This window comes from Buceros rhinoceros, unplaced genomic scaffold (assembly GCF_000710305.1).
Source record: "Buceros rhinoceros silvestris isolate BGI_N320 unplaced genomic scaffold, ASM71030v1 scaffold13885, whole genome shotgun sequence".
NCBI lineage: Eukaryota > Metazoa > Chordata > Aves > Bucerotiformes > Bucerotidae > Buceros > Buceros rhinoceros.
This window is the reverse complement of record NW_010412459.1, coordinates 79,431-93,453: the sequence shown is the minus strand read 5'-3', so window position 1 is coordinate 93,453 and position 14,023 is coordinate 79,431. Positions and strand designations below refer to the sequence as shown.

The 14,023-nt window shown below is 41.9% G+C and overlaps 1 protein-coding gene across 1 annotated transcript in view; it reads right to left on the bottom strand.

Annotated features, from left to right (window-relative positions):
- Positions 1-1,053: 1,053 nt before the first annotated feature.
- The window catches only part of MCTP2 (multiple C2 domains, transmembrane 2), a gene marked incomplete at its 5' end in the record, with an annotated part of 84,082 nt that continues 71,112 nt past the window's right edge, over positions 1,054-14,023 (bottom strand). Inside the window, 4 exons of the mRNA XM_010136411.1 lie at positions 1,054-1,122; positions 3,290-3,387; positions 5,719-5,828; positions 8,180-8,289. Coding sequence (XP_010134713.1) covers positions 1,054-1,122; positions 3,290-3,387; positions 5,719-5,828; positions 8,180-8,289 — 387 coding nt within the window. The remainder of the gene's footprint in view (positions 1,123-3,289; positions 3,388-5,718; positions 5,829-8,179; positions 8,290-14,023) is intronic.

Sequence of the window (14,023 nt, the reverse complement as noted above, 5' to 3'; positions counted from 1 at the left end):
AGCCTCCATACGACTTCCCTTTCTGATCCTCTCCTTGGGAACCACCAGGAAAGATGCCAACAAGACATCAGTGGTGGACCATAGCCTGCCCACTATTGCACAACCACGTCTTTGGACACAGTGCTCTCTGCACAAGCACTTGTTTCTTTAAGGCTGTAAAGTGTTTTTTCTCTTGCATCTGTAGTGTTGACCCCTCTGGCTTTAGACAGGGAAACAACAGCTATGCTGAAAATATCTGATGAGATGGAATTATAAAAGGCAAGTCAACAGAGTCTTTTCAGGTCAGTGAGTTAGGCTTTTCTACAATCTCTTAATCCTTTCATGGCAGAAGGTTCTCATGCATCCATCGCCAGCAATGGATCTCTGATGATTCCAGTATCCAAAGAGTTAACCACAGGGTGGGCTTCAAAAAAAGAAGAAAAAAAAAAGAAAAAGGAAACCCCACAAGTGCTGGTTGAAATATTGAGATACTGTTGGAGCTCCTAGCTCTTTCTGCTAATTATGATAAAAAACTTTTTAAAATGTACCCTGCTTGAACAGAAGATGGGTATCAAAGACTCGTTAATTCAGAGCTTAAACCTTCCTAGGCACAGTGATTTAACTCAGAAAAGAATAGCTTTCATATCTTAATGTAAATCTGTTGGATATGTTAAAAACTGGTTCAGAGCATCTCTTCACATCAGCTCAGCTGATCTGCTACACTAAGCAGAATTATCTCTTCCTACATAAAACAGGGAGTGCTGCCACATTCAGCCTTGCCTCTGCAGTCGAAGGGAGAAAAAAAAAGAAAAAAGGTGCAGTTGCACCATCCTCTCCCATCCTCCTCCCCAACCCAACAAACCAGTTCACACGTTCCACCTTGCTCTTTTTTGGGCTACGACTGCATGCTGAGAAGATAACCCAAGATAGGTGTTTACCAAAACCCCCGTCTTCAAAAAAAAAAAAAAGTCTGGTGGTGATTATAGTGTTGTTCTGAAGCCAGAAGAAGGGGAGGGGGTGAGTACGCATAGTGGGTTCGGAGGGAGATGCTGCATTCCGAAACTGCGCTGCGTCCTAGAGCGTGGTCCGCTTCTTCCTAACGGGGCTGGAGCTGCTGTATGGTTTCAATTCAGCATGCTGCACCTGTAAAAACAAATAGACATGACGTCCGCAGTTGGGTAACTCTAGCTCACTACAGTGTGCGCTAATGGCTCCCCGAGGACAAACCCAGGGAAACTAAGGAACGTTCAAAAGTAATGAATCATTTTCTAAACACAGGAACACGGGGGATTAATTGCAGGAAGGATTTGAGAAGTCATGCATCATTTCTTGAAACGAAAATACTAAAAGCAGATTTTTCTAATGAGATACATGGGGTTCTACCTGGTTTCAGCCATGTAGGCTAGATCTTCTGAGTTTGTTTTGGTTTGGGAGTTGTTTTTCTTATCTTTCTGGCATTAACCTGTAAGTCTGACAAACTTCTCTCAGGAGTTTCAGTTCAAGTGGATCCCAATACGCAGTAAGATGACAGTTGTCAAAACCATACACGGACCTTGGGATGCTGAGATATTTAATCATTTCAGAAAAGGAAAATATTTGCCCAGATAGAACCCGGATTCCCATTGAAAACATGGGGAAGCTCTGCTGAACGGGCCAGCTTTTTCAGTCCTCCCCTGCCTTTTGTCCCACACCTGTGGGCTGCAAACAGCTAACGTTCAGAGGCGACTTCTAACTCATTGCAGTACCACAGCGAAATAGTGATGCATCGGCAGCACTTAACACAAAGCAGACAGAGGGGCTTTGGGTGACTTTTTAGTAAAGCGTGTGGCTGTCACACAGGCTCACACTATTTTTAGCACTAGCGGAAAACTCTGAGAAAGTATGTCCCATTCTAGGAACTTTTATCATTCCTCCCATAGAAAAGGGCTATTATTTTCCTTGGAGACCTCAAAGGATACCCAAATGACAGAAACCACTCAAGGAAATATTATAAATGTAAATGTTAAATAAAGCATAAATAGAAAAGCAGCTTATCTTTAAACCTAAACACTAAAATGGCATATGCAAACCATCACTGCAAATCCAGCGTGCTCTACAATGACAAATGACAAAAAACAAGAACACACCGAAGCTCAATGTCTCTATGATAATTTCTCTCTAGCTTTTTCCCTCCCTCCAGTCTACGGCGAGATTTCTCTCAAGGTATTAGTGCTGCCTCTAACCAATCTGGTGGCCTCTTGAGATCAAGGTCACCAGAAGCCTTTTCCAACCTTGCTTCTACCAGATGCCTTGACACTGCATGTGGGCAATTATTTTTCTGTCTCCAACAGAGTAAAATCACTACAGGCGAGATTGTGATCTCCTTATTCACAGTGAACAGCACCTCACTGTGAGAGCACCACGATTCACAGAGGAAGGTACAATGTCAGTTGGATCCAGGGCATCATGATCAGGGCCTGAGGACACAGATTCCAGTTGATTAAAACAAAAGAAAGAATCCTTTATGCTGTGCAGCTTCATTACCCAGCAAGACTATTTTCCTTCCTCCAGAAGAAATAAACAGATCTTGACATTCTAAAGGACTTACTGTTCAAATAATTTCCAGGAAGATAGGCAAGATTACTGAAGACAGTGTCGTTGTTTAAAAGAAATAAGAGAAGAGACAAGACTTGACTGAAATTGAGGGAGGACAGATTCTGGTTAGATTAGAAGTTATAATTCCATAATGGCAGAAGACTGATCTGATCAACCACAGAGCATTTTCTGCACATCTCAAGGCTTTCTTTAGAGAAAAAGATGAGCAGGGCATTGTCCAAGGGAGGCCTTGGGTGGGTGGGGAGGAAGAATTTTGAGGGACAGCTGATGTTAAAAAAAAAACAACCGACTACTCTGCAAGCACAGAGTCACAGAAATAATGCCCCACCCCCATCTTGTGAAAAGAGAGAATTCAGCAAATCCTTTTGGACGGTTATATCTACCAAAGAGACCATTTTTCTTTTCCCTCCATACAAATACCAGAGCAGAAAGGTGACAGAAAGCATAGTTCAGTAACCATGCTGGGTGATTTTCCAGATCATTTTTAAGTAGGTCTTTTCAGGATAATTTTTCTGCAATCATTTTATCCTTCTGACAACGGATTTTGGCTCCCATCTCTTCTAACACCCTCCCTCCCTCCTCCCGTCGTCAATTTTCCCCGATTCCTTATCTCCATTATTCAAAGGTGCACTGGCGGCATATTCCCCAAGCAGAGCACCCGGCCACTCTCACTGCCGCTTGTTGCCTCTGTGGGAAGTGGCCATTCGTTACCCACCTTTTGAACATCAGATGGTACCCTGGAGAGGAAATCTAGTAGCTCATTATTGTCAATAGCATAGGGATTTCTTAGCTTCTTAGTAAATTTATTTATACCTAGAAGAAAAGGCAAACAAAATAAATACAACTCTTTTCCATTCCCTCTCTCCTAAACTGTTCAGGCAAGGTGAAAAAGGGAAGAGGAATTCACAAGTAAAAATTAGTGTGAAAACAGTGCCTCAGACTTAAAACCATGCACATGTTCCCTGTCACGTGGAATCATTCACAAGTGCCTCTTGGAGGAAGTAGAGAGCACGGTTTATACAAGTATTTCTCTACTTTGGGGATCATCTGTTGTCAACAACGTGGCAAAAAGAGGTTGGAGCAGGCATTCATTCTGGAGGGTACTGTGAGGAGCACACACAAATTTGTAGCTGAGACTGCTGTTAAATCTGCTATCTTCCGTGACCAGCAACATTCCTTCACCTCTTGCACAGGGAATTGGAGAGCTCTGGAAATAACTGGAATGGAAAAAAGCTTTTTTCCTTCCCTTTCTTTTGAAAAAAAAAAGCTTTCCTTCCTCATTGCATCTCATAGCTTATCCTCTCTTTGCAGAACCAGACTTGACAAGTTGGCCATATGATGATGCTGTAGGAAACCGTACAAACTTACCACAAGGTTTACTTCATTTTGATCTTAGGGTGAAAAATTTGGCTTAACTACAGCAACAGTGCTCCCCGTCTCCACAGACCTAGTTATGCTTCAGCTACCAGAGTTGGTCCCTAGTCTGGACAGAAGATGCAGGCAAGTGTAGCATTCATATTATTGTGAGGTTCACGAGGTCTTCCCTTTTACTCCTTTTGAGGAAACTGAGTGATGAGCAGCCCTCAGCCAGTGTCCTCTCTATTGTATGGACCAGGACGAGAAAGCAAGAGGGCTGAGCACCCTTCCCAGCTCTTCCCTTGTGCCAAGGCAGCCACTTAACATGCGACTGCCACCACCTCCCAACTGAGAAAGAGCAGCTAGTAGCATGGCTACATAGAGGCGTGGTAGAAGAGCACAGGATCGTTAGGCAAAGAAAGCCAGCTAACCCATTTCGAAGTAGCAAAAAAAAAAAAAAAAAAAAATCAAATGTTGGTTGCCTCTGAGGATCATAATACAGCATTCAATTCCATCATGCCCCTGTCCAAAATCTCACAGTAGTTTCCCTGACTGCAATTTCAAATGTGATGCCTGCTCCAGCCTTTCTCTCTGAAATGTACCTGCTTCACATCTGAGATTCAGCTTTTAAGCCATAAGCTTGAAGCAAAATGCCAACAATATTTTCTGTGTACCTGGTTTTTAAAAAACAGAAAATACCATAAGGTCTTTTGAGGCCTTGCCACAGGGTAGTTGTTTAACATGTATCACATTTGAAGGCCCTGTCAGTCTAGATGATGTTGAACGGATGTATAGTTTTCATGTACTCACCATGTCTTCCATACAAGAACAGCAATATTTTGTTACTGAACTTTTCACTCCTAGCAATTTCTCTCCTTCCCTTTTACCCTTTCTTTTGTTTGATTGAATCCTTTATTTCATTTATTTTTTTGCCCATGAGTGGCTTTTTGTACTGCCACTTTCTCATTCCCTCCCTTTTCTGCATCCAGGAAATCGAAGACAATAGCAGATGGCTCAGTCCTGGAAGGGTGACAGGGAGGTCCCTACAGCCCAGAGCTGCATGGGGGCTGAGTCTCAGTGGTTCTGTGAGGACTACCTGTGATACATTCTCAGCTCTTGTTCCTCAAAGCTGAGATAAAAGCTATCACCCTCAATAATATAGAAGGCCATTTTGAGATGAAGAAAGTCTTCAGGAGCTGGAATGTCATCTCCTTTTGTGAAAGACCATCTCACTCTTCTTCACAGCACCACCAGAAGAGTTTTCAATTTTCCTCTTTTCCTTCATGATGCACTTTCATACAAACCCTTTCCAACCCCTGACACAAAGATGCTCAGTGCCTCCCACTGGACCATGGGATACTGGGTGTACTGCTCCTCCTGACTGTAGGGTAGTTCAAAAGGGAGCCAAAAGGCTCCTGGAGTCCAGGCCTCCATGGTCCAGCTCTTCAAACACATCTCATCCACTCCCTACCATTTCCTAACCAGAGGGCACCAGTATCAGGAAGCTAATTACTCTCCTACAGAATAATAACAACATGGAAAGTAGCTTATCTAGACTAATGTTCTTGTGGTGCTGTTGGAAATTCAGAAAGAACCCTAAGAAAAGCAGATCCTCATAACCCCTGGGGCTGGGGAGGGGAGGGCAATTTTAAGAAGTTCATAGCATATTTATCCCCCTCTAAGCAATGGCACTTAATTGCCTGCAGGTCATTTAAAGCTGGTTCAATTTGTTTCTATAAATATATATTGTATTTACTGCATGCAGATGAGACACAGTGGAGTACTTACCCCAGATTAAAACAATGTACCTCAGTGGTATAAAATACAAAACAACTGTGGCTGCTGCCAGGACCAGACAGGCCAGGACAGAGAGGAAAGGCACCGTCCAGTTGAATGTGCTGTAAAGAAAAACAATAATCCTCAATGTTTTGCTCTTGGACGCTGCTTGTACTCTGCTACCTAATAATAATTTAATGGTCTCTCTGCAGTGCTCGCTGCATTCAAATGGACTGTAAATTGCAGATCCTTTGGAAGGTGGATAAGGAGCTTTTGGCATCTGGATGTTATAACAGATTGAGATCTCTGAGAGGCAGATATCATAAGGAAAGAGAAGATAGCTGCTGGGGAGCTCAGTGAAGCTGTTAGGTGTGTAGTGAGTTGGTTTTATTTCTCCTCCTACGTGTCACACTTGTTACATATCTCTGCTCACTGGTCAGCTCTCCATTATTCACGGACAGGTTACCTGACCTGGAGACAAGGCCATGCCGCAGGTGTGAGCCATCTGAGCTGGTTCCATTGGGCCACAGTGGAGATGACACAGGATGTGTGGCCACACACAACTCAAATGGGGCAGCTAGGCAGACTTAACCCCGCTAATAACTTGGAATGGATTACTTATGACTGATGCTTAACCTTAAAAGAGCAGTTAAAGTAATTTCTCTGTATACTATTAGGGACCACTATTCTATATAATTCTCATTATTGATATATTTGCTTTTATTTCATTATGTTTTCAATAATTCTTTACTACCTTGTAAGCTACAGCATGCTAGCAGCAGTCCATGCTTCTGCACAGCACCAACCTCCCCCTTGAGCACTCTCGAGGCTCAGTCACCACAGTCATTCAGAGTTTTATAGCATCATAGCACAAAACAGGACTTTCTTTCACTCAGACCACTCACCTGTAAGCCCATGATGGACTTAAGGTGAGCAGCTATTACTAACACACCTTCGAAGTTACTTTGTTCCACCGTGCCCTTTTAAGGTCCATCTCCACAGCACATACCAAACATTGAGATACCTGGGCTAATGCCAATTAATCCATAAATGGATTTAAGGATCTGAGCATCTCTGCTTCATACAATCTGCCTGCTAACTTCATCTCATCATAATGATGGGGAGTAGGAAGAAGAGAGAATCAATGTGGACCACTTATCAGGTTATAAAATAAGACAAACTTCCCTTGACAGATAAAATTAATACAACGCTAAAAGAATGACTTTTAAGCTTCAATAGATGTATTAAATATTAAGTAAAGATAGGTGGGAGAAGACCCATCATTATCAATCAACGTAGCTGAAGTTACAGTAAAAAAAAAAAAAGAGTAGCAAAACAGCTCAATTCAGTTAAACTCTTAAAACTCCCTATGTTCATAGAACTAGAGTGACAGACGGAAACCGTAGCACAATTCAGTCTGTCACTTACAGAAAAACTTTGGTGGCGATTTTTTTGATACATTACTCTTGAGTTACAATGGAATTCTTCTTAACTTACATCGGGCATCCACAGTAATACCCAATGTCTTCTTTAAGACTATTGTTACCAAAACGAACACAAGAATTAAGTGTTTCAGAGCTCTGAGTCTTCCTGACATCCAGCTGGGCAGAACAGTGCCCTGTTCATAGACTGGAATACATCTCTGGGCCACTTCCACCCCAGCTGGGGTGACCGGCGTGGAACCACAGCACATGCGTTTGCTGTATTTTTAGCTCGAATCCAGCTCCTCATTAGAGTGGCTTGATCACAAACCATCACTTTGTGTTCAAAACAGAACACAATGTGGGTCAATTAAGCTCCAGTAAAGATTGGGTCACAAAAGTTTGCGTGTGGCATTTTTTTTTTTAGGCTCTTCACCTCCCTCCTTTGCAAGGTCAGGAATATCCTATCTGCCTCCCCTTGCTTCAAGACCCAGAAAACCCCCTTTGGGCTTCTGTGTGGCACCAGCAGGAAGCAGACAGCTCAAAATGGTAAAGAGGGGGGAACATCAATATGTTGGACACAGAAATAAGTGACTGGTAACCCCTGTAACCAGGCCAGGCCAGGGAGGGCGTGGGAAAGGCAACACCAACTGTCAATTCCTACCTACTTTCTATGAAAAAAAATAAAATAAATGTCTGATATTCTCTGCCCATATCTCCAAGCAATATTTTCCCTTGTGTGGCACCATGACTCCCCACCCCATCATGGACAGATGAGACCAGAAATCTGGGCAAATGGTTGACTGAGAGCTACCTCAGCAGAGCACATGGCTTCTCTCCTCTATGTTTCTGGAAAGGTTTTTGGTGTAAAGGACTCCACGAGAAGAAGGAACGGTAGTAGGACTGACCAGGCTCTCATCTTGCACCTTGCAGTCATTTTTGGAGCAAGAAATCCACTCCACCTTAACCTTCTTGGCTTTGCTTTATTAAAAATCACAGCTAAGCCAGAAAAAAAAAACCAAAACACCAAACCAAAAAACCCCCACACTTACTTTTTGATCCTCTCTCCAAATGATGCTATTTCTTCTAAGATGCTTTGAACAGCTATAATGATCTCTTGGACCATGTGGATTCTGTCAATTAACCCCTTTTTCTCAGATTCCTAAAAAAAAAAAAAGGAAAACCAAAACTTGAGTATAAACTCAAGTAAACCAATACATTGAGTATTTGTTAACACGTTCAACCATGTGGATTCTGTCAATTAACCCCTTTTTCTCAGATTCCTAAAAAAAAAAAAAAGGAAAACCAAAACTTGAGTATAAACTCAAGTAAACCAATACATTGAGTATTTGTTAACACGTTCATGTGAAGAAAGTAACATTCCCAGTACCGAGGATGCATCCATGGACTCAACTGTATCACTGAAGGAAGGCAGGAACACACACCCTGGGTTTATCACATACATTAACACGAACACATACAGCTCCCTATATTTTTGACTTTTCCTCAGCACATGGGCAGAGGTTTCTACATCTTCTAACACAAATTGACTACAAGATCTCAAACTAGGCTTTCACTGAAGATCCCAGCTGCTTGCCAAAGCAGAAGAGATGCTGAGCAGCCTTGAATCCAGCTGACCTGTAACAGGGGAGTGCTGGGTGCTCAGTGCTTCTCGAGAACAAGAATATTCTTGTGCGCAACTTCTGACTATCCCTTTCCTGAGCTTTGTGGAGGGAGCATGTGAGCCATGCTGTTTGCTGTATATAAATTAGCAGCAAGATAGTGAATGCAATGTTTTTTTGAACATTCTGTATACAGAGACTTATTCTTTTACTGGAAAAAAACCCGAGAATCAAAGGGAAAAATGTCATTTTTGGTTCAGAGCAGTCATCTCAACTTCATTTCTTACTGCTTATTTTAGGCAACGACATTACAGGACATTACTACACATGTGCAGAAATAAAAAGGAAGCACAGAATGAATTAGAAATCAAAATGACTTAAATCAGCTTTGGAAATCAGTATACAATTATCAGCATTCAGCATTTCTTTGCCAGCAATCTAACACACACACGGGCATGCAAATTGGTGTGGTTGCAGATATTCTAGCAAGAAGTCAGCAAAACACTCACTTATTACAAAACGCAGAGCCCTGGACAATGATTTTACATCACATTTAGAGTCTCCAAAATCAGTCCAATTTAGAAAAAGAGACAACTTCAGTTGTGTTTTAACCCGTCAGTGCCCAGATTGGAAAGAGATGCTGGTAAAACACATCGCATCCATCTTCCCCGTGGTCCTCAGCAGCCGAGGAGGGGGAAAGGGTGGGTGGGAGGGAGTAACCAAGGGCCAAAGACACTGCTGCAATTCCACTTCTGTGCTGTGGACTTATTTCTCTGTGCAGGAGAGTGGGTCAGAGGGTAAAGTCACGCTGAGCCAGGGAGGTGAAGGTTCATTGCTACATCCTTTTGGCACTACTGTGCCATGAGCAGGTTTGTGTGCATCTGAGCCAGGGCATGGCACTGCACTGCGCTGTTGTGTGCTGGAATAACCTATGAACCACCCTTGGGTGCTGAGTGGCAGACATGACACCAGCACCCTCGTAACCCTTTGAATTACTTACTGCCCATTTCTCTTCACAGTAATTCTTGAGTTTAAAAAGCCAGCCAAAACCACCACGGAGCTATAAGCTCCAGACATTTGAATATTTGCCTTTAGGTTGCGAGTGCGCAATGAATAGAAGCAGCATTTTAAATAATCACACATTTGGGTGTGAAAATGAGTATTTTTACATTAATAAAACCACCAACAAAAATGAAACCCTTGGGGTGTGAAATAACCCCAGAACAAAATAAATAAATAAATAGTCAGTTTATGTGAAAATAGCACCAAAAAGTCATTTTCACAGAACTCCAGTTATAACCTTGTTAGGCTCAAATGGAAATGACACATTAAGATTATATTTAACTATTCCCTCACTAGAATAGTACAACAGCCCCTTAGCCATAGTTGGCTTTTTTGCACTAAACTTGGAAGTAGAAGATAGGGAGCAGTTCATGGAGAACGAGCCAGTGGGAATTTCATTCCGTCCAAATTCAGAAGGGTAAAGAAATCATTTCAGAGAAAGTGATATTCCAGGGCAAGCCTACTCTTGCTATGCAGAGCTGCAAGGAAGATCATCTGTCAGCTCCTTCTGCATCATGCTGACTTCATTTACACGTCTTCGATTGAGCTTAGCAACGTGGCGATAATGCAGTTTAACCAATACAGCATAATGTCTGCTCCAGCCACTGGGCAGACTGAGAAAATAAAGCAGAAACCACCAGTTCCAAGGGTATAAAGACAATCGCACGCATATTCTTAGCTAGGACGCATGCTAAAAACAGCCCTAGACAATGGGATTTTCAATTTCCAATCCAAAATATGCCCAACAAAGGAAAAGGCAGAGACAGACTGGGATTAGAAGCCTCATAAATGATATCAATTAGAAGCAACAGGCTAACAACTGCCCTTGCAGTACGCCCTGCAGTATGTGTGCAGAAACATCTGAGAATCCTGGAAATCTGTCAATGCCTTGTCTTTGTTATTCCTGTTTTGTTCTGGAAACCTGCAGTCTAAACACATCTACAGGATGATTAGGTCACTGGTTAAACAAGAGAGAAGCAGACAAATGAAGTACAACAAACAGGATTTCCCAAATTATTTAGGTTTTGGAGTGCTGTTTATGCTTTCTGAAGTCAGCACCTCACAAAACACTGTTGGAAGCAGTAACAGAGTTGACAGTCCATCAAGATGACAGTTGCTGGTCCATATTTATTAGTAAATGGGCAACTGTCACACAGAAAGCTATATTTGAACATTAACCATATTTGTGGAAGATGTAAAAAATAACCCTGAATACATCTTTGACTAAAGACACTTTCCCATCTGTGCAAGATCTCGCCACCCAGATAATTTTTCTCCATCCTCCTCAGGTATCATTCCTTTCTGATTTCTTTTGGACTCAATATATTATGCTACTTGAAAACAGGATTTGGATACCCATGGTTCAAAATCTCAGCTCAGAAGCTTTGCCTTGAATTAAAAGGAAGTTATCCTGCCTGTTTCTGGCATTTTTTTTTCTTAAAACAGGTCATCAAACTTCCATTCCTTCAAGGTCTTTTTCTTATTTATTTCTTAGCTGATTACAGCACTGTGGGTGGACCAAAACTAGTCTTCAGCCTCTGGGAAAGAATTAACTCCATCAAAATAAATTTACAATTGAGAATTAATTATATAAGCAGTGTGTTACGGCAAATCTTCCCTGCATATCCCGATGTAAGAAACCCTCATTTCTACATTAATTGCCTGAACAAAACCACAAAAAGGGTCTTACAAAAGATTAAGCATCTTGGGAAAGATAAATACAACCAAAAATCAACACCCAGCAAATCCAGAAATTAAGGTTTTTGTGTCCAGCTAACGTGCACCAACTCAGGCTTGTAAATAAAACACCAAATCTCTGTCATACTGAATGACAGGTGCTTCTACATTTTTCTATTTCTGAAATACATATCAGTTAATAAACAGGACACGTAAATGCATTCAAAGGGTTACTACAGCTCTGTGATCTTTGACCCCTTCCCTACGACGTTATGCTGCTTCCATTCATTCAGGGACATTTGCAAAAGAAACTGTCATACAACCCCAAAGCTGAGGTACTTCCAACACCAAAGACTTTATGGGGCAGCCAGGAGAGGGCATCTCCAGCATTACATGGCAATTCATGACAGGGGAACTACCATTGTCAGAGCTGGGCTTGCAGGGAAATTCCTAAGACCTATAGAGGAAGAGACTGAAGGCATAAATCATCAATCATCTGCTCTGCAAAGACCAGATAACACTAGTTACTGCTTCTGCTCTAGAAAAATGTCCACTACTGAATTGAAAACTTGGATGGTGATCTTCTAACTTCTTGAGATCATTTGTTTCTGTGATTAATAGCTTTCATCTTTTCAAAAAGCTGCTCCCTATTTATTAAATCTATCCTTCAGATATTTTTCTTCTGAATAACATCCAAACCAGTAAGTAACACTCCTAATGCAGAATTTTTCATGTTCTCTAAGTGTATTTCTGATGTACACTGCAAATATTGTATGCAGACAAACTAAAAACAGGATTGAAGCCACAAGGAAGTTCTAAATACTTGCTCACTTGGATTTCAAGTAAAACACTCGTACAAAAAGAAATCTTGCACGTGACTTTCAAACAAGTGGTATCTTTGGTGGATTTTTGGCATGCCAAAGGATACTTTATATATAAAGCTGAGGAACACTTGGGGAAAAGATGGGGAGAAGAAAAAATAAACAGAGAGGAAGAAAATTGGATGCAGGCAACTAAGGAATGAAAACCTTAGACATCTTCAGGAATTCAAAGAGTTAGTCTGCCTAGCCCTGGGCTGGCCTAACTTTCAGGATTAGCTTTTTACAGTAGCTCTACAGTTCAGTACACTGGTGCTACAAGCACATTAGGGCCATGTTTTATTAGGATTTATCCTATGGACCAGATATTAATTCCCCAGTGTATTAGCAACAAACAAAATTGATGGAAAGGGGAAAGAAAGGAAAAAAGCTCAGGCATGCGTGTGTGCCATTTTGCTCCGCTATTATTCCGTAGTTATTTAGAGAAAAGCTGACTTAGCCAAAGCTGGATTTAACTTGCAACTTGCTCTGTGCTAGACTGCAAAACACTGACCTTACTGGTGTCCAGCAAGACCTGTGCCAAACAACATCTTAAGAAGGCCAAAATACTCATAGACGAAGAACTTCTGAAACCACTGGCCTCTATTGTCTGCAGAGAACGCTTCGTTAACAGCTCCAGTCTAGCAGCAGAATGAAACTCTTGTGGGAGGTGGTAGCCATGGAGTGACAGACAGTCTCTTGGTAGCTAAAATGAATTCCAGGCAGAGCTTTGAAAATAGTCACCACAGCAACCTTGAACTGGATCCCGCCTTCGGTGGGAGCCAAAGGCTGCTGAAACGAACCCAGGAATCTGCCTTGCTGAGTCACTGTCTTGTCCTGTGCTGCAATGTCTGCTCCGTGTCGAGGAGGGCTTCTCTCTTCTGAGCAAACGCCTCGTGCCATCCTGAAAATGTGCATCTCAGGATCTTTTTGTTTATTAACACCATGCCGCAAACGTGCCTGCCTGGCTGTGGAAATTCAGCGAATCTGAGCGTACTTGAAATAATTACCCAGCAGAGGAAATGCAACACATACAGGTCAATTTATGCTCTCAGTTAAAAAGGTGTGAAATCTGGAATAATTCCACAGGAACCAATAGAATCACTTCATATCGATATGAAGGAAAGCACCACCGGCCTTTAAAGGACACATTTTAAAAGCAATGGCACATCATTTTACAGCTAAGGCCGGGGGAACACTGGCTATAAGGCAGAAGATGACCACCTCACACCTTGCGCAGCAATGCTTACACTTTCTTCGCTTACATTAGACGAATTTCATCTGTTCAGAGGCCCGGCAGAAGTCTCCTAAACCCAACTCAAGAAAAAGCTCATGTGGAGAGGCTTAGGTCATAACTCTGTGGCTTTCTCTTTGCACAGGTGTGAAATGCAGAGGGTTTTCAGAGGCATTTTTCTGCACTTGCACATGTTTTCATAGACACGTGAAGTAACCCAAAGGCTGGTGGTTTTACTACAAGTTTTAAAGCAATACTGGTAGTCACAAGAGTAAAACACCATTCAGGTGAGGAACGTGGGCATAAGAAGCAGCAAGAAAGAAGCAACAAGAAAGAAGCCTGAAAGGACATAAAACATCATCAGTCATCTTTGATTTAAAAAAAAAAAAAAGGGGGGGGGGGGGGGGAAAGACAAAAAAAACTTTTAAAAATAAGTGATTTTTC